The 20,384-nt window shown below is 41.6% G+C and overlaps 1 protein-coding gene across 2 annotated transcripts in view; it reads right to left on the reverse strand.

Moving 5' to 3' along the window:
* The window catches only part of nova2 (NOVA alternative splicing regulator 2), a 75,370-nt gene extending 57,396 nt beyond the window's left edge, over positions 1 to 17,974 (reverse strand). Inside the window, exons 1-2 of one of the 2 annotated variants that reach the window (XM_041994637.1) lie at positions 16,875 to 17,974; positions 14,388 to 14,456 (exon numbers count right to left, since the gene is read on the reverse strand). In XM_041994637.1, the coding sequence (XP_041850571.1) occupies positions 14,388 to 14,456; positions 16,875 to 17,031 (226 nt within the window). In that variant the 5' untranslated portion in view covers positions 17,032 to 17,974. The remainder of the gene's footprint in view (positions 1 to 14,387; positions 14,457 to 16,874) is intronic. The other variant, XM_041994638.1, reaches the window with a different exon arrangement.
* Between the last annotated feature and the right edge of the window lie 2,410 nt (positions 17,975 to 20,384).

A 20,384-nucleotide genomic window follows, 5' to 3' on the forward strand; every position in this document is an offset into this window, starting at 1 on the left:
CGGGACACACTTTCTCACAAGGCCGCCGCTCCTTAACTCCGTTACTCCTGCTGTTCTTTGTCTGTTATCTAGGTGAACAACAACAGTTGGGTACATTAAATATGACAGCATCCTACTTTGATTTGAGTTGCAGAGACGGGTTGTAAGCAAATGGAAGACAAACTCTTATTAAATGCCTTTTAATAGCTCTAACTCCCATTAAATCCCTGTAACACAGATCAGCCATGGAATGGAGGTGTTTGGGAACCTCGCTGTCAATTAATTAAATTAGAAAAAAGTCCCAAACACCCTTACAGGTGTTTTCAATTACATCATCTGATCTGGTTTCTTGATAAGCAGTTATTTGATAAAAAATATGCTGAAGTTTCAAAAGTTTAAGTTTAAAAGAATAAAAGAAGTCTCTGTTCTTCCTGTTCTATGCCTCAAAATCCCAAAACTTTCCTTCAAGATCCTTCGTGTTCTTATGTAATCTTATATTAATGTTTTCAGCACCCATTTTGCACCCACACAGGCATTTCTCCTAATTTTGGATGGTTAGATCACACCTCCTCTTTCAACTGTGTGTGTTTGGAAAGACCATTTAAAATGGTTTGATGGTTGTGGTGCTGCCCCCCAACATGGCCCAGACAAAAAACAGAAAACTTTGTATCTGTGCTGAACACAGCATTTCTGCGCAAACCATCCCAACTTTTTTTAAGTATTTCATTAAGTCTGAGTACAGCTCACTTTGCAAGAACTCCTCCGACTGTAAAGGTCATTGGTTTGACTATAGCCTTCAATACGACCCATAATTCCATCCTGTAAAGTCTCGGCCCTACAAGTATCATATAAGCGTTAACACATCAGAGAAAACAGTCAAGTTGACAAACAAACCACAAAATCCTCAAAAAAAAAAAGAAAGCTGCTAAGTGCCACATCTTCAACCATGGCTATAAAATACATTCTTTTTGCATTGCAACCATAACTGTGATTGATGCCATTTTACATGTAAACAAAATACAGCATGACAAAACTTTAGGCTCTAAGATCACATGGTTAGGATTAGGAAAGGTCATGGAAGCCATTTTTACCCCTCACATGAGTCATGCAGCTACTCTCACAACCACTAGAAGTGGCACATTCTTTGAATGCATGCCACATTTTGGAGAAGACAGTATCAGGTTTTGTAGTCAGTAATCCAGGAGAAAGGTTATTTTGATGCCAAACGTTATGGCAATGTCTGTTTTAAAGCAAACTACAGTAGGTTTCTGAGCCCCATCTGTAGCTCCATCCCCAACCTCTCTGAACTCCAAATGCAGAATTTTATGATGCAACGTTAAGTTGGTGCCTACGTGATGAAATGCAGTGATGCTGTCTGTCTTTATGACACACATATTTTCAAGTTCAGTAACACAAACACAAAAAAATCATGCCACATATTACTAGATGGATTTTTTTTATGACTTTTTCATGTTTTGCTGCTTACTGCTGGGTAATTCATCTCTAAACCAGTTGAGAATGACTTTTCCAAACTAGAGAATAAGTTTCTGAGGCAAAATCATGATTTGTACTTTTGCTGCAACTTCACTGTAAACAAGCACATAGAATAACTTAATTAGGTTTAGTTGGCAGCAGCTCTTCAGAGTTGGAGTTTTATTGATGTGAAACAGCCCAACTACAATGTCTAGTGTACAATACAAAACTGTCTGATAAGTTACTTGCTCTCACCCCTGCTTCAGCCTTCTACATTTTTAGAGGGACTTTGGTGTTTTCACTGCTCGTGTCCGGGTGTTCGGCCAAGTCAGGGAACACACTCAGGAAACCTGACGCTCCCCTGCCCTTCCTCAGCTCAACTAGTGATGACAAACAAAGAGCAGGGAGCTTAAACATGGATGTAGAGGAAAGAAGAACCAACGTAACCTCAGTTTACCCATGTTTTAGTTAGACTAATGAGGTCTGTTGAAAGCTGGTGTGAATCTCAGTTATAAAGCTAGGTTTATTTCTGGTGTTGTGTCAGACATATTACTATACCTCCATGATGAAAACACCAACACGTTTACTTTTGTCTGCACTCTCACCCTCCTTTTCCTCTCTTCTTCTCCATCTTAAGTGTGAACATTTCCATCTTTGAGCTCTCCATCTGTTTGTTAATTCTCTTTTTCAGGTAATCAGAAAGATATTTTTGTTTTTTAAAGATTAATCAGAAGCAGAGCTGCTTGGTACATAAATTGTAAGATTTTTTTTAACCTGAGTGGGGCCTGCAGCATCGTAGAAAACAGATAAATCTAAATGTATTTATTATTAGTGAGGATAAGAGAATGTAATTTACAGTACCACACTAAAGGATTTTAAGTTTTATTTTCTCAGGCTCTGTTATTCACAAATAGACACAATAAATGAGTTGAAAAAAAAGCTGTTTTTATGCTATTTTTAACGCCATTAACGATTGTGTTAGCACAGGTTTTTCTTAAAGGAGCTACTAAAATTAGCTTTCCTGCCTGGATGCATTTTGTGAAAGTGAAGAGCCAGGACTCAACAACAGTCGGTGGTTTATGTACCAGGAGATTTGATGCCATTGGGAACAATGTGAAAGCGATGGTCTCCATCAGCATCAGGCCTCTTTTAACTGGACCATGTCCTTGTCCCAGTAAGCATGCATACTGGTGGACTGTGTGAGAAATGCTCGAGACAATCCATTTCCTCACAAATCACAATACACCTGTGGTCTGCCATGCGTTATGCTTTTACATCTCTTAAGCATCAAAACTTTTGAGTGGATCCATATTTTTAATATTTAACTCACCCCATGTTATTTCACTGCAGTATTTTGTACAAAATTGATACCAAAACAGCTGAAAATCTCAAGACTGTTTCATAAACATACTTCTTTCTGCATGTTCCTGCACTAAGTCACTGGAGCTGTTAACCTGCAAGTTGGACTCTGGAATAATTCAAATAAATTGCACTTTGGACGATGAAATTTCACCTGTAACCTGCTGATTAGGTGAACATGAACTGAGGAAAGTCTCATACTGACTGATTGCAAGGACACTTGTTAAATTATTGACAGCTTTTCTGGCAAATCTTGTATTTTAGATGGATGTGACATATTTTGGTGCCTCATTAAACTCATGATGCAGCACATGACTGTATTTATATTTCAGTTGCAGCAACAGCAGTCTTTCTTTTGAGGAACTTTCTATATTTATATGTAAATAGTAATGACGATGTAATGTCTATAACACTACCTCAATTTCAATGATGCCCACAGCAGCGCTTTTTCTTCAAAAGCTTGAGGAAGCATCACATGGTTGTGTCCTAAAAACTTCTTTTGTTTTCTCCTCCCTACCATTCAGTTCTTCCTCTCCTCCTCTTTTATTTTTCCTCACTTTCCTCTGTCCCTCCTCTTCATCCGCCCACTGTTTCCTCTTGGCTTCTCCTCTCCTCTCTGCAGTGACCCACTTTGAGAACGAAGCCTTGGACTGACCTGCTTTAGATGGAGGCTAGCTAATTATAACCGGCTTGTATTAATAAGGCAGGGGAATTGGTAAATGCGAAATGCATGTGCACACAGACGCACAAACACAAAGCTGTCGCTGCATCACAAACTACATACAAACACACACTCAGAAACACCTTCTCTGCACACAGATCGTTTCCGACATCTCATTAACAGGCCCACACACCTTGGCAACGTGACTCATCGTGTATGTTAGAGGATGCAACCAATGACTCATGTTCATCACTTGTGTCTGTTGCATGGGAACACTCTTACATGTTACTATGGAAACCATTTGGCTATGTAATTATTTTAAATTTAGTAGGAAGAACAGGACAAATCAAATATAAATGATAAAAGAGAAAAAAATGACAAGCCAGTAAACCTGAAGCTCCTGCACACATTTAGAAATGTTTGGAAACCAATTAAGTCAACCTCCATCCATTCAGCTGATCCATCAACTGTTGGCCGGAGCCTCATCAGAAAGGGTCTCCAGAGAAGCCACTCTTAAGGAAGGGAAACAAGGAGAAAAGGCTGAGGTATATCACATGATACAAGAACTGGACAGAAAATCAGTGGCAACACCCAGACCTCAACATTACTGAAGCAGCGTGGGATCATCCTTACTCGAGAATGAAACAGAAAGGTCCCGCACAGACTGTATTACACTTTGGAAACAAGCCTTTTGTCAGTTTGGCAACTTCAGTAAATTGACTTTTATTAAAACTGCTTCTTTCTCCTGCAGGCACCACATCAGAGGCCACAAGCTTATCAGCCGTGTCTGGACATCTCAGTCTACAACATCTTTTGGTTCTTTCTGGCTTCAAACTAAATGCTCTTTAACTTACTGCAGCTTTAGATTTTAAAAAGACTTCTTAAAAAATATCTTTCATTAATCTGTTTATTTTATACCTGCTTCATGAAGTTCAAGGTCAGAGGGGCTGAAAACAGGTCCCAGGTAGCGTTAAGTTCATCCCAGGGACGGGCGTGTTGATGCTCTGGACTAGAAACTTTAATAACGTGGTACCAGAGTTAACATAAAACATGCTATTTGTTTCCACTGAGAGTTTTAGGGAATGAAATTACATCCAAAAAACAGCCAGTGTATTCCTTCTATGTCACATGATTATGGTAGCCTATCAGATATCTTGATGATGATGATGATGATGATGATTATGCTTGTGTAGGTGATGATGTTGTGTTTTTACATTTCACGCAGGTGCTATTTTTATTTCAACTTAGGAAGTGTAATTAGTTTTGGGCTCATTGTTATTTTATTATTCCTTTATAAGCACTTCTTTCAAGTATTTATGTTTATTAGTTTTAAATAATTTTTTATATTGCCTTTGCAATAAAGATATTAATGCACACTGAATAATGCAATCAAGCAATTTTCTTTCTTTTTATGTGGCAAAAAGTATTAATATAGGTATAGGTGTGTATTAACAAAGAAGTATTATAAAATACTGGCATCTTATCAGGGGTAAAACTTTTGGCATCACCTAGTTTGCCCCAGATGAGTCATCTGTCCATCACAGAACACATAAAATGTCGTGATTTTATTTCTGCTTCATTCTCATAAAAGCTAAATCTCATTTATCTACCTGTCAGGGTTGCAAATTCTAATTATGTGTAATTATATCCCACATGTCCTTCAGCGTGTCACTCCATGTCCCAAGTGTGCAGGTGATGCTCCTGCTCTCCCATCCATCCCATCATAATGAGCAGCTGGATTGTCTCGTTGTCAAGTCTGACCCATCAGTGTCAAATCTAAAATCCAATTGAGATCACACAGCGCCCAGCCACGTTATTCCCTCACACTGCTCAGCTAATTACAAGGAACTGGTGAGGGGAAAAAGCTGTACATGTCTGTCAGAGAAAAAAGCCTCGCTGTGACCTGGAATCCTTCCGTCTTAGGAAACAGGGAAAGTTTTACAAAAATATTTCATTTTGCAAGCAAGAAAAAAATCTTATTGGTCTTCTGATGCCTCTAAAATTTAAAAATCACTTTAAAATGAGCCTCTGCGGCGGAGTAACCACTGCGGTTACTCCAAAAGCATGAAAGTCAGGCTTTATAGCCTCCTGCCGATGTTCATGGTGATTTTAAAACAACAGCTGTTGAAAATGGCTGAAGTCAGCATGATGTCAGACTCATTGTTCCCTGCAACTATTTTCTTTACTTTTTGATACGAGGAATGATCAAAGATCCAGCACCTCAGCCGTCCCCCACCCTCCCCCCCGCCCAGACACTTTCATGCTGACAGCATAATGAGCCTCTAAACTTTCAGTCTAAATAAGTACAAGAAAAGCACCATAATTACAGCGGTGGCCATTTTTACTGATTAGTTCCCACTGTTTTACCTGTCGGGAGGTGGAGGGGCGGAGGGGTGGAGGGGGGTGATTTCTGGGTGACCAAAAAGGACGAGCTTTTGGGATCAGATATTGGCTTTAATGTTGTTTAAACAGCTAAGATCTGGTGCAAAAACCAAATCATGACTCAAGTAACGGCATTTTAATGCAGCTGTCCAGATGTGCAGAGGTTTGAAATTTGGCTTTGTCCCTGTTTTTATCCCTCCTTTAACAATCACAGGTGGGCGGGTGTTTTTAGACAGTTTACACACATTATCTTAAAGAATTCATTATTTTCTGCATCAGTGATAATTACTCCACTACATATACTTTTTTTAAAGTACTTCCTCTGTAGTTTTAAGCACTACTCTTACTTTGAATATATATATATATATATATATATATATATATATATATATATATTTATAGTTTATTCAAGTATAAATGCTTTATTCTTGCTAGAGAGATGCTGTCAGTTTCACCAGTCAGACGTAGCCATCTAGTCACATGACCACACATAAACCACAGGGCATCGCAGCACAAACTCTTGACATTTAGCAGACAAGGAAAGAAAAACATGAAAATATCAGAGGCAGCAGCCCCTTTCTACAGGCAGCAACTGGGAAGGGTACCAGAACATCCAACCCAAACCCTCCCAATTTTACTAATCTGACCCAAAAGGGTGGAGCTTGACACGGTGCGTTCCGTTGATTGGTCAAAAGACTCATCACTTCCTGTCTGAGAAAGTGGCAACACCTCCATCTTTAAATATACACGTTCTTCTTTGTTGTAATGCAGGAAAGGCGTCGCACCACTTGACATCACACTGTCATGTAGTTGACGTCACTACCTGGCCGACACGCCGCGTGCCGGGAAAATTTACGGTTGGCTGTGGAAATGCAACAGAAATCAGGAGAAACCTTCCATCTGGTACCGGTGCTTTACACACTCAGTGATGCAATGCAGACACGTTTCAGCAACCTGAGCAAACACGTTAAATCTTTTCCTAAATTGCTTCTTTGCTGTCTTTAGGTGGATGAAGTCTTGTTGGGTTCCAGAATCCCAGTCTTAAAAAAGAGTCTTTCATATTGACTCTTTCAGTGTTTGTAAACATTTTCTTTAAATGCTGCAGCTAATCTGCCCGCTATATATGTCCTATGGAGGAGTAAATTAGCATTAGCTAATAAATTACACATGAAGAATGGTCAGGAGGATTTTGGTAACTTATAGTTCCAGGTGTGATTAGAAAACATCATCATATCAGTGTTTAGCTGTTTCATTTCACGTAGCAATGTTAGCAAATAAATTAAGAAGCTCAAGTTTCTGTTCTGCTGAATTTACAGAAAAGTGGTAACCACAATAGTCGTGAGTTCAGATTTAAACCACTAATCACCACAAATCAGGCTTTAAGTTGATTTTAGCAAATGGAGCCGAATGTGTGATAATGTGTTTCTAATGGTTTTGTTCCCTGTAGCCTCATAGACTCATCTTCATTCTGTTCACCACAGTGGTGACAACTACTCGGATGATTACTTTTTACTCCGACTTTATTTGACGTAACACTACTTTTGCTTGGGGACATTTTTATTACTTTACCTACTTCTGGTTGTTTTTGGTTTATAGAGTAATTTATAGAAAATTATGTAATCACACTTGAACTAATTTATAATTCACATGCACAACATGACATCTAAACAAGCCAAACTCAAAACACACCCCGTAGTCACTCAGATTTATTTTGGTGTATTTTTGCACAAATGGATAATAACTATGTGATTCCACTGGATTTCCCAGATGATGCAAACTGCCAGGCTTCTAGAGGTCGAATCAAACCACAACAATCCCACAAACCACAAACACGAGCTCTGAGACTCTGCTAAGAAAATAAAGAAATTACCCATTTGGGATGGAAACAAAGAAGGATCATAACATTAAGCCTACTCCAGAGCAGACAAGGTGTGTGCGCATGTGTGTGTTAGTGCAGATATGGTGTCTGCAGCTGAGTAACTACAGGGTTCCCCACCGGCTGCTGTGATGAGGGTCTTTGTTTTCACTCCTCCGAGCGTCTCTCTCACACACAGACAAATCCCTGCAGGAAATCCACACATTTCCTTTCACACCAAAAAAGTCTTTTCTTCTGAAAAATGTGGCCACAAACTGGTTATGAATGGAACCAGCACCACGGACGGTAGGCGTGTGTCCACCCCACCCAGAGGAAGAGTTTGTCAATCTGTACAAAAATGCTTCATTTTTAATCCACAGGAGAGAGAAGCATGTTGAGTTTGTTTACAATGAACAGCAAATCTTTCTGAACTGGCATAACTGGATGTGTACACAGTCCAGTCTGTTACTAAGGCCCCTGCAGACCGGCCAGCCCAGAATAGGCTCTCAATGCTGGGGGGGATTGGGGGCTCAAATCCAGGGATCTGGTGTTCAGGGGCCTGCAGAGGCCGTGCAGGATGGCTGAAGCTTCACTCGAGCAAACAAACAGAAAGTCATCTCCTTGTTGCCGTTTATTTAACAGCTGTCTCTTTTTATCCTCCTGGTTCTGTCTGTATAAGCAGCAACACCACTTCAACTACTTTTATACATTCATACATTGTTTTTAAGCTTTTGGGAAAACGGCACGTCAAATGGTTTCAGTTAAGGTGAAAATACAAAGCTGGACAGGAAAAGCTGTGCAATGCTACAAAAACATGTACTAATAGGCTGTGACATGCATTCACTGCAAGCTCAAATGTTAAGGAAATTTACTCCCCTTCTCATGACAACCCATTGTTATTAATTTTGCTTGAACTGAATATAAAAAAATAAAAGTTCTCCAAACATTTTCTTTTGTTTTTGGTTCAAACAATAACCTCAATGCTCTTTTACTGTATATGAAGATTAACCTAAAGATGACCAATAATAACAAAAACTACTATATTTGCCTTTAGAAACTAATATGAGTCAGATATAAATATAAACAAGAGCCTTGATCGGAGCGCGCGGGGGGGGGGGGGCTCAGTCTGATAAAGGGGACTCTGGTATGGAGGCTCAAACCTCAGGGGACTTGGGAAATATTCATCTCCTCTAAGCAGGGAGAGTTAAGGGGGGGTTCAGGCTTTGTCTAACACACCCCTGCAGTCCTCTTCTCTTTTGTTGGGAGGCAGTGTGCACACACACACACACACACACACACACACACACACACATGCACACTCGTGTTAAGCTCTCCAGCAGTGAAGCTCTGACCAGCTGTCTTCGCTCTAAAAATCGGCCATCGTCACCCATAAACACAAAAGCCTACAGAGGAAACCCTCTTCTGCCCCCCAACATTTAAATCTTTTCTGGTGTTTTTATTCAATCTGCTGGATTTTGATATTTCAGAGCCCAGAAGCTCGACGTCTAACTGCCGGATTTAAAGGCTGCCAGCAGCTCTTTATGTAACCCTTCTAGTAGTCAAACATTTAGAGAAGAATTGAGTGAAGGAATTCCTTCAACTCTCATTTATTTAAAAAAAAAATGTGGAGCCTAAAGGATTTGTTGGAGTGATTCAGAGTGGATTCATCTCTGCAGCTTTTATTACATTTAAATTTAGCAGCTAATTTCACCAAATCCTGCTCGTGGGTCCAGAACCTCGCAGAGTAGCAACAGCTGTTGTTTAAACAACATTTCTATGTAAGAAACAAACAGCAGCTCATCATAACGATGACTTTAGGGGGCATCCTGGGGGGGGCAAGGCCACTCCTGAAATTTCATTTGCTTTTATCGTTACCTATATTAATATTATTATTTACAATGAGCTTTTAGAAGGATCAACTCTTCATCTATATTGTTTTTAATAACATATCAGGGACATTTTTAAAAGTTTGCTGAAGACGTTTTTATTCTTTAGCCTTTCCTGATGTGCAAGAGCTGGCCTTGTTTTCATATTTGTGTTTTTATTTCTCTGAATGTTTTACATATGTTGTGTGGCCTGTTTGTGTTTTCCATTGTGCAGGCTGGAAAAACAGTGACTTGTTTTTAAATGTGCTTTAGAAATAAAAATGCCTTGCCTGTTTTATTTTAATTATTTTAATCTTTGTGTTGTTTATGTGGGTTTTTGTCTGTAAATCACTCTGGTATTATTTAAAATACGATATGAATTGAGTATATTAGATGCATAAAATATAAATCTGGTGAAAACAGATGTTACAGATGTATTTGCTCAGTACAGCGACTGTTACACGTCTAACCAGTGTGTGAAATATGGGCGGACATGGGCCTGAGGTGGTGGGGTTCGGGGTTTGCTGAGTAACCCTCTGTTAGCCTTAAAAACAGCCAGTAGATTCCAGCAGCTACAAGAACAGCTGCATTTGTGTTGATCACTGGTTTATCTGGACGTTCATTCTGCAATATGAGTGATGTTTAAAGCTGTTTGTCTTTGTAATGCTAAGTCACATATTGTATAATATTCTTTAAAATGTGTAAACAGTTTTGTTTTTAATATTTGAATATTATTTCCGACACCCAAGACTCTTTGTATTTCACACACTGATTCTAACTAAAGTAAACAATGATCCTGCTGGATGTTAGAGTTAGTGAAATCCGTCATCAGCACCACACACTAACTTCTCTCTTCTCTTGGCCACCCCACTGAAAATTTCTTGGATACGCCCCTGCTTATTACAGACTGCATCAAATAACTGTGAACACACAGGGCAGAGAAAAAGATTGGACATTCTCCACCTATTTATCTCAAGCCCAGCAGTGGAATCTGTTAGACAAACATCCTGACGCTGAACCAATCAGATGCCTCCATCCCGAAACGCTCACCATCATCCGGGCGCCTGCGTTGAAAACGAAGCAGGCACAGTGGCGAACAAAGATAACCGAATCACCAGCCTTCCTTCCCTCCCTTCTGTCTGTGTGTGAAAATCGGTGTGTATTGTTCGCGGACCCTTTCAGAGGAGGATGGGGGGAGGCTTCCAATCGTCCTCCCAGCGTCGGCCCTTTCATCGCTCTCTCATCCATATTCATCGCCGCCCTGCTCTTCTCACCTATCAGTGGCCGGCTCGCCGTGACCGACACCTCGGCCCACCAATTGCAAGCCTCTGTTTGTGGGAACATCACCACCTCTCTGCGCCTTCACCCCACCCTGTACGACGCCTTCTTCTTTTGACGCAGTGGCTTTTTAAAAAGAGGAAGAGGAGTGAGAGTGTGGGAGGAGGAGAGCTGCAGATATATGTGGCATATTCCTGCATATGGCGGATGCTGATTGATCGGCAGCGTTGGAAACGTTCGCTGAGCGAGCGTGCGATTGATGGAGAGGAGGACAAGGATGAAGAAGGAAGAGGAGGGTGTATTCATGATTTGTGTGGATAAGAAGAGGAAGATTAAAAGGATGAAACCAAAATAGGAGAGACAGCTCAACCTCAAACAGGCGTGTTGCATTTTCTGTGTTTTCTAAGTGAAAAAACTAATTTATTAGATTAAAACATGAACTTATTTCTTCATAATCTGTCTCACACTATGTGCTTAAAAAGAAATTTGGCGTTTCTTCGTCTTCCGTGGTCGGATCAATGCGAGGAAGGCTGCCCTTCTCCGAAAGGATGGCCCAAAATAAGATGCAGAGCAACACTCAGATCAATAACATCAAAGGCCTGGTCTCATGCAGCCGGCACTCGCTGCACAGCATGACCGAGTGTGTGTTAAGTGTGTGCGTGCATCCATTTACACGCCCCTTCATCTCCCTCATTACATTTCATCTCTGCTTTTTTGCGAGTAAAGTCAGATATAAAAGACAACGACAGCGACGCACACACACAGAAATGTCTGTGTCCTAAGAGTCCAGTCCACCAATGTCACCTGGCGAGGGTGTTTCAAGTCCTCCCGCCCCCCACTCCACGCCCCCGCCCTCCTTTCCAGTTGCAGCCAGTCCATCCATTTACTAAATTAACCTATTACATCTTCAGGAGACAGCACGAAAAGACAGAAAAAATTATGTTAAAATAACAAAAATGATGAAACTAGTGAGGACGTCAGCAAACTTATTCTGCACATTCACACATTTTCCGTATGTGTGTGTGGTGGTGGGGGGAGGTCCCACTGACATGTTCAGTTCCTGACCACCTACATGAAAGTAAATAAAGAGAAAAAAACAACCAATTTATTTTGTTTGTGCTTACATAAGGCTTCTTAATGGCTTCTACAAGCAGTTTTTTTCCCTGGAAGCTGCATTTGTTTCGAACAGCATCAGGCTGAAAGGCTGCTTGTGGGTTCGGAGCACTTACTGCTTACATGCAGCACCTTAAACAAACCATTAAACCTTTCATCTCTTAGGATCTATAGGCTGTTTAGGATTTAAATGTCATCATTTGTAGGTCCAGGTCCGAGTATGTAGGGAACACACTGTACTACACACTACCATGCAAAAGTCTTGCGCCACCACTGATTCTTTAATGTATTGCCAGAAAAACAAAGTTCAGGTGAGAGTTTTATGCTTTTCAAGGAGCTTGAAATTCAATATTTAGTCTGAACCCTCTTAGAGAAGCTTTCTGTCATCGCTTTATGTAGTTTTCAGGAACAGTTCTCCAGGATCCTTAAAGGACTTTCCAAAGATCTTCTGTGGATTTTTTTAGCTATTTGTTCTGTTCTCTGTCTAGATGCTCCCACACTGCTTCTATAATGTTGAAGTCCGGGTTCTGGGACCGGGTTCAACCTCCATCAGCCCTGTTCCAGCTCATTTTCAGTCCAGCTCTTGTGTCATGTGACATACTTCAGCCTTTTCTCTTCATTACAGCCACGTTTCCATGGAGACCATTTCTGATGAGGCTTCGGCCAACAGTAGATGGATCAACTGAAGGTCGAGATGCATCTCTCAGGTCCTGGTTCAGGTCTGGTTTTGTTTTCTATTTCTTTGTGACATCACTTCCAGGTTCTGATCATCTGCTGTAGATTTGTTTTCTTCAAAAATTTCAACGTTCCCTCAAAAGAGACACTTCACACCATTCCAGCTGGAATCCCCTCAAAATCCTGTTTTCTGTCCATCAAACTGTCACATGAGCGAATGCCAGTATCCACAGAGAAACTTGACGGGACCTTTAGAAATCCTGGTGAACTGTCGATCAAGACCATTTTCAAAGTCAAACAAAGCCTGGGTGCTTGGAAACAAAATGTAAAGAAACACAACTTTTTTCCAACAGACTAGAACTCAAATAAAGATGCATGTATTAACTTTATAATAATTAATCACCATAAAACAGTTTAAATGTGTATTTCTGCAGTTAATCTTTGGCAAATTAAGTGATTTCATGACGCATTTACTGTAATTTAATTCTTAATTCCAGCAGCCTCAGACAGATTATTCTTATAATCTGAATCATTCTGACCAGACAGAAAATCATGTTTTTCCAGGCAAACATAAACTCTCCTCAGTCTGTGAAATGATCAATGAAATGACTGAAACCAACTCAAATGTTAACAATCAGCTCCTAAAACCTCTCTAATGGCGACATGATGAGAGGGAAATCTGAATTCCTTTAATAGATGGGAGAGTCCTGCTGTGCTGGCTGAGGGGTGCACCAGTAAGAACGGGTTTGTGTTGGTGGATTAGACGGGGTGCTGAGGGTGGGGGTTGCGTGCAGCAGCCGCTGCAGCTACTCATTGATCTTTCCATCTTTAAGACCTTCAGCTCTTTATGAGACGTATGTGATTTACGACCCGCGGGGGTCGGAGCGGTCCCACATCGTCCCACGTCTGCTCTCTGACAGCTGACCAGCGCTTTCTCTCTTATGTTGCTTCTTGTTTACTCACCCACACACACACACACACACACACGCTACATAGATAAACCCCACATCCAGAAACTCAGCAGAAAAACATGAGTCCATCTTTACTTGCCGTCTTGGAATAAAACACTTTTTCTACCAGAAAGGAGTAGAAATCTGTGGAAATTTCTGACCTGCTGCTACTGGATGGAAAATGTGTCTATATTGTTTCAGCTCTAATACAGAAAAATAACTGTAATCTAAAACACTTTTCCTTTAGAGTTGTGCCTGTTAAAAAAAAGGTAAATCAGTCCAGTTATGATCTTGTGATTTGCAGCAGCAACATGGGGATTTTTTTCTTTTTTCATGTCCACATCACACATTACATCTTATTTTATACCCAGAATAAACATTTCAACAGCACATCAGCAGATGATATGGCTTGCATGAGGTCAAAGGTCAGCCGCATCACTTTTCTGTGCAGTTATATTTGGTCTCATGGCAAAAGAAACAGAATTTGCATAAAAAAGCATGACAATGGATGTTATGGAATTGATCACATACAATATAATAATCAGCATGCATTATCCTGAATCATGACAATGGTGGTGTTAAATGTTACTTAAAGCCTATTTAAAGGTCAGGCCCTGCAGCAGTTGCTCCACCTCATTTAAGAAAAAAAGTCTAAAAATGGAAGTTTTGCAGAATTTTGTCATCAAAAACACACTTGGTGTGTGTTTGCTGTCACTGCTGGATCAGTCCTGCACTGAAGAATGTTACAGTAAAGATTATAAAACAGGTAGAAGATCAAAAATCAAAGTCTGTCTTACCATGAGTCTCAGTTTCTTGGTCAGGATATACAATGCCTTCAGTTTCAAAAAGGGGCTGCAGGAAGGCCACTACAGAGAGAGGAAGCACAGGGGTGGGGAGTGTGTGGCGTAAACTAATCATACAAAGAAACAACCATTATTATAATTAATTATTACTACTTCTAATGTTGACTTCTAATGTTAGAACTGCAACCTGAATGCAGCTTAAGAAAAATAATTACCAAAAAAAAACATTATTAATTGTAAAAAAGAAAAAAAAAAGGCAGCAGTTTGGGTAAATGTGTTCTGAATCAGTCACTGCATCAGATTTCTGGTAAACAAAGGGCTTATTTTGGCTGAGCTCAACAGCTTTAACCAAACAGCTAACAAATTTAAATAAAAAGCAAATTTCAGACCATATTATTAAACAAAATACATTTCTAACAAGAGGAAAGAAAAACCCGCAACCAAACTCTGATTCCTCTTTGTCATCTGCATGGGCTATGATGAGGTGTGTGTGTGCGTGTGTGTGTGTGGGTGGGTGTTGGAGCAGCAGCCTGGAGGTGTCAACCTGGCAGTGGCGCTCACCCTCAGTGAACGTCTGACTGACTGAGTCGTCATCATCACCAACATTTCAGCCTTTTCATTTGTGTAAATGGACAAGCTGGCAGAGTTTTACGCAGGCAGCAGGAAGGTCCCCTGAGAGGCAGCCGTGACTTTTTACGTGCAGCGAGGAGGAGCCTTTAGCGCTCTGAGTGCTGCATCGATCTGCAGTTAAACACTGCCGGATAACCTGCGGCTCACCCCTTCACAGCCAGACTCACGCGACTGTCGTGGCTCCTGCTGAAGGCCAAATCCCAAACTACCCACACAGAGCAGGTCCCACTTCATCTTTTGAGGGTCAAAGATTAGTGTTCATAGTTATTCAAAAGCAGACATGACCACAACTCTTAGATCCTCAAAAACAAAATGGTAACTTTTCCTCTGTAAAACCAGGAGTAAAACCGGCGGGAAGAACTTGGACTGTGCCAAATAATCCGTTAAAAAACCAGCTTGTCCAAAATAACTAAAAATAAATACAATTTTAAAAAATAAAATTTAAAAAAACATGATCTCCAGGACTGTTTGTCTCACTACAAACTGGATTTTTAAATTGAACCATCTAAGAGAGACTGCTCTGTTTACAGTGGCAATCATATTTGCATTCAAAAGTAAATCATCTACATTTTAGCTTTCTGAAGAGGATTTTAAAACAATTTCATTGTAAGACTTTAGGCTGATCCCTTTCTATGTGATCCCTGATCACATCAAATTTATCTCTAGAGTTTTTTTCCTTTTAAATTCGTGCAAATTTAGATGAGTCTGACCTTAGCATTAACGTGCATGTCAGCTAATAACTGTTAAGGCTGACAGTCTTTTTAAAGGTTGAGCCCACCCTCCTAAAATCTAAAGCTTCTAGTCTTTTTTACGGGGGGGAGGGGTGCATGCTGTGTGCTGAGTATATTTGGTGTCATCTTAAATCATCTCCTGAGTTAAAGGTGTATTGTATGTCCAAATGTCCATGATGGGGTGCATGGCCAGTACAGGCTGATGGTTGTAATGCCGGGTGATGGGAATGTTTGGCGCATGACAGCATGTAAACAAAAACCAAATATGGTGATCACCATGGTGACATATTCATATTTCATCCAACCTGAAAATAATGAAGTAACATCAACGGAGAATTTAATGGAGAAGGGTGAAAAAACCGTCTCCTTGTTTGCTGCAGATCAGCAAAGCACTGTGAAAATATACTGCAATAACACGCTGTCGCATTCTGAGCCGATCCGGATTCAGTTGGTTTTTTTGTTGTTGTTTGGCTTTTTTTTTTTTTTTTACTGGCTTCCCGGCCTGCTGTTAATATGAACCCGCTCGTTTATCCGCTTGTGTAATTGTACACACAGCGGCGATGGTGGCTGATGTGGGAGATTATCACAAGGTCATCCGTCGACGGGATGAGACCCTGCGATCACGCACCAGCCTGATCTGGCTTTCACTTGTTTACATCCTTATTTTGGCTCCAGCATGGCCGCTGTAGGCTCCGCGTAATTCTTAAGACGCAACAAATAAAAAAAATAAAAATAAAAAAAACACCCAATTCGGCTGATACAACGAGGTTAAATTTATCCGGACAAACTAAGAGAGAAAGGAAGCGAAAGCTTCCCTCCAAATCCCCGCTCGCCTCTTTCTCATTGTCTCCTTTCCATCAAAAGCGGCGATCCGTAATTATTTTTAATGCTGATGGAAAATGACTGCTGCTCACGAGGGAGCGCATAAAAACGTCCTCCATAAGTGTATACAGATATTTAAAACGCAATAGTGGGGAATTTGCGGTCGTACCACGCCACACTTTAGAATTAGAATGAAAAATCGGATCAACCTGCTCTGCTTTCTCTCTGCCTGCCTCAGTACGAAGCAACATTCACCGAAACCCCAACCGCCTCCCAGCATCCCCATCGCTGCTCTTACCTCCCGTGTTTGTGCGTTTGGTGCTGCTGGCCTCCGTCGGGGTCTCCAATGGTCTTTTACGAGAATCCGGGGGATCAGACTCCATGTGTGGTTGTTGATTGTGATGGTGAGGATTTGAGAAAATGCCGTTTTGCTGTACTGCTCCGCCGGCCATCATTTTCGAGCTTGCTCTTGGATGCTTAAGCTGCGTTTGCGTTTAAATCCCCCTTCTCCGTTTTTCTTACGCAGCGTAGCCGTACAGATAAGTCCTCTGTGAAGGCAGTTGCGATTTAAGAATAGGAAAATACGCCTTTTTCTTACGGACGGGGCAGGACAGCTGCGCTTTTTCTCCGTGGTGCGTGCAGAGATGCTGCGCGGGGATCGAAGGAAAGAAAAGGCTGGGAGGGGTGGCTGATCGGCTCAGAGGGAGAAAATCCAAAACCTCTGCAGATAAACGGTCTTCTAGGCTACTAAAAAACGTGCAAACGGGTCAATTTTCCATCAACCTTTAGATATAGGTGCTAGGATATGTGTATCATTCCGCTGCAACCAGTACTCATGTCAGGCAGAGCGGGATGATGGCGCTCCTCTGCAACAGCCAGCGACACGGAACAATAAATAAAACAAAAAGACAAAGAGGAGAGATCAACCGAGGGTAGAAGAAGAAAGAAAAAAATGAACGGTTGGTGGAGCAATAGTAAGAATAAAAAGAAAAATAAAGATCCGGTGCGTTACTGGCTGATATAATTTCTTGCTTCTTGTCCCGTCCTGGCTCCAAGCGAGAAGACACCCCGGAGTGGCGCGTGGGTGGTGAGGGTCCGGATACGCGGAGCTGCAGGAAGACACAGAGAAAGAGACGTTCTGCGCTGCTCGTTCTCTCGCGAAGATGCTGCAGTCTTGCGTTCAGAGCATCCCTCCTCTGACTGGCTGCTGGAGGAGGCGCAGGGGAGCGGCTGACGTCACTGGGCCTCGTGATGCCTTTAAGGTTACAAGCAAACTCGGATTTCCTACAATTTCAATCTGAATTGTGGATTTTCTTACGCCTTGTAGATAAACAAACCAAATAGTCCCTTTGAGAAACGCGTTTGTTTTTTTTTAACAGTTTTGCTTTTAGATATTAAACAAAAATCACACCCTGTTACTAATGACGTCATATATATCAACTGTAAATCGTGCGTTTTTTCATCCAGCAAATGTAGGCTACAGTAGGTTATCTTGTAAAATCATCTTGCAGAAGACAGGAAGAAACATGCGCTTACATGCGCACCACCTTGTAGATGTCTTATGTTCGACTACAAGTGAATGCATCCCCAACGAAAGCTTTAAAAAAAAATAAGACGAGAGAGAGACGCCTCCGTCGGGATGCGATTGGCCAAAGCTTCATTTCTCCAGCGAAGCGACCGGGACCCAGATATATTCGCCCGCGGAGTCACATGATGGAGAGGAAAGGATGCGGCGGCGGGTTTTTACTCCGTTCCAGTAAATGTAATCAGGAACCTGAAGAGGCTGCGGCTGTTTGAAGGTCTGCAAATCGACCTGTCAGACTCAGGAGGCAGAAGGGGGGCTTCAAACGCACCTGCAGGAGAGCTCAGCCGTTTAACTAAGATCTAAATGTGGAATTAAGCTGGTGATAACTAGGAGGACGGTTTTATGAAAGTCTGGGAATTGGACAAAAAGCAAATGGAAGTGGCCCTCGGGTCTGATTGCAGTCCCCCATTTGCTGAAAGAAAACTCGCATTTTCTTATGTTGGGTAGTTTTGTTTGCTCACATCCTAACGATAAGAATAAACATACAGGTACCATGAAACCTGTCCCCCAGCTTGTCTCGCCTGTCCCTTCCTCAGCTGTTTGACCCACCTGCGTGTCCTGCGCCTGACATCTCTGCGTCGCTCTGCCTGGGTTTGTAGAGGGATCCTCCAGCACACTGCGAAGCTGTCTGACAAAGCTTTACCCACCTCAGTCTTTCTCCCTCTCTCCCTCACACTCACACATTTGAGATGTTCTCACACACACCCCGAGAGACACGCAAATACCTTCCAGTCCCCCCTCTGCGTCTGTCCAGCTCTCTACAGATGCTGTACGCCCTCAGTGCCTCCTGTAGATTGCAGTCAAGGTGACATTGCCCTGCTTGTGCACATATAGACACACTGGCATAACGCAGTCAGTCTCTCAGCAGCTTTCTCGCACTATTTCTCATCACCATGAGAAACGCTCTGATGAGCCAGACTCCTGCTCTGGAAATACGTGGCAAATCCAAGGCAGATGGACTCAAAGCCGTATCTTGAAACAGACTGTGCACCACAAACAGCAGAAAAGTCCTGGATGCCTAATTGCAGGAGCTACTGTTTACAGTCTGAGCACAGCCATTTCAGCTTTAACACACACACACTTTTATACATTTGGAACAGAAGTAAAATGTGTTGGAAGCTGAACTTTGAGGTCCCACATGGTCAGATCATCCGTGCTGCTGCAGCAGCACATGGAAAAAGTGAAGTAAGCACATAAGCAGTAAAGCACACAGACTTGCAGCATTCTTTAGTTTTTATTAGGTCGGGGCTATGAGCAGATGTCAGTGAGATGGTTTTCAGAGATTCTGTTTTTTGCAAACTTCGGCTGTGGACACTGACCCCCCAAAAACAGTTTAAAGAGTTTTCAAGTGTTGCCTCAAACTATCCTCAGCACCACATGGAAGTTGTAATGGGGAAGTTTACAGTATCACGTCAGTTTCCCACTGTGTCATAACCTGAATGCAAATGTCCGCTTTAGCCAACAAGTAAATGTTATCCAGAGCTCCACATAAATTTCTCCTCATGGAAAAAAAGTCAGAGGGGACGAGAGATGGATTTTTCATTTTAGAACCCCAGTCTGGAATTCCCAGTTATGTGTGTAAAATGTTTGGGAGTGACTCAGAAATCAAAGGGAAGAAGAGCTGAGACAGAAGCCAGCTGGAGGGTCGAGCCTCAAACCTCTGAGGCAGCTAAAGAGCTCTGAGATTTGACCTGGAGAACAAAATGTGCACCTAGATAAATGTTCAATATTTTATCTCATAATGCATAACGTGTCGGGTAATGAAGGAACTTGTAGTTATTTCCCCTCTGACGATTCAAGTAAAATATACATACAGACCCCTCTGATGAGCTTTCTCTAAGAACAAATCATTGTAAGCAGCTGTGACCTGCTCACACCTGTTCTCCCTGCAGAGTACACTCATGTACATACAGGATTCTGCTGGCTGCACTCGCACTGGGTCACAGCAGCTAAATGGATATTCAGGATAGAAATCAGCTGTGGTGGTCAAAGATGGCAGACTTTTGGCGCCACCAGCTGGTGGAAGAAAAACACTGAGGATTGCACTCTTTAGATATCACCAGTACGTCTTTTATTGGTAACACATGGGGAAACATAACAGAGACTTAAGTGTCAGTTTGTTTAAGTTTGTAGGTTTTCCACTTATCTCAACCACTCGTGTGAAAACATTGTTGAAACTGAATCCAAAGTTGCTCCAGGAGGTAAATGAGCACCATGAACGAT

Source organism: Melanotaenia boesemani, chromosome 9 (assembly GCF_017639745.1).
Source record: "Melanotaenia boesemani isolate fMelBoe1 chromosome 9, fMelBoe1.pri, whole genome shotgun sequence".
NCBI lineage: Eukaryota > Metazoa > Chordata > Actinopteri > Atheriniformes > Melanotaeniidae > Melanotaenia > Melanotaenia boesemani.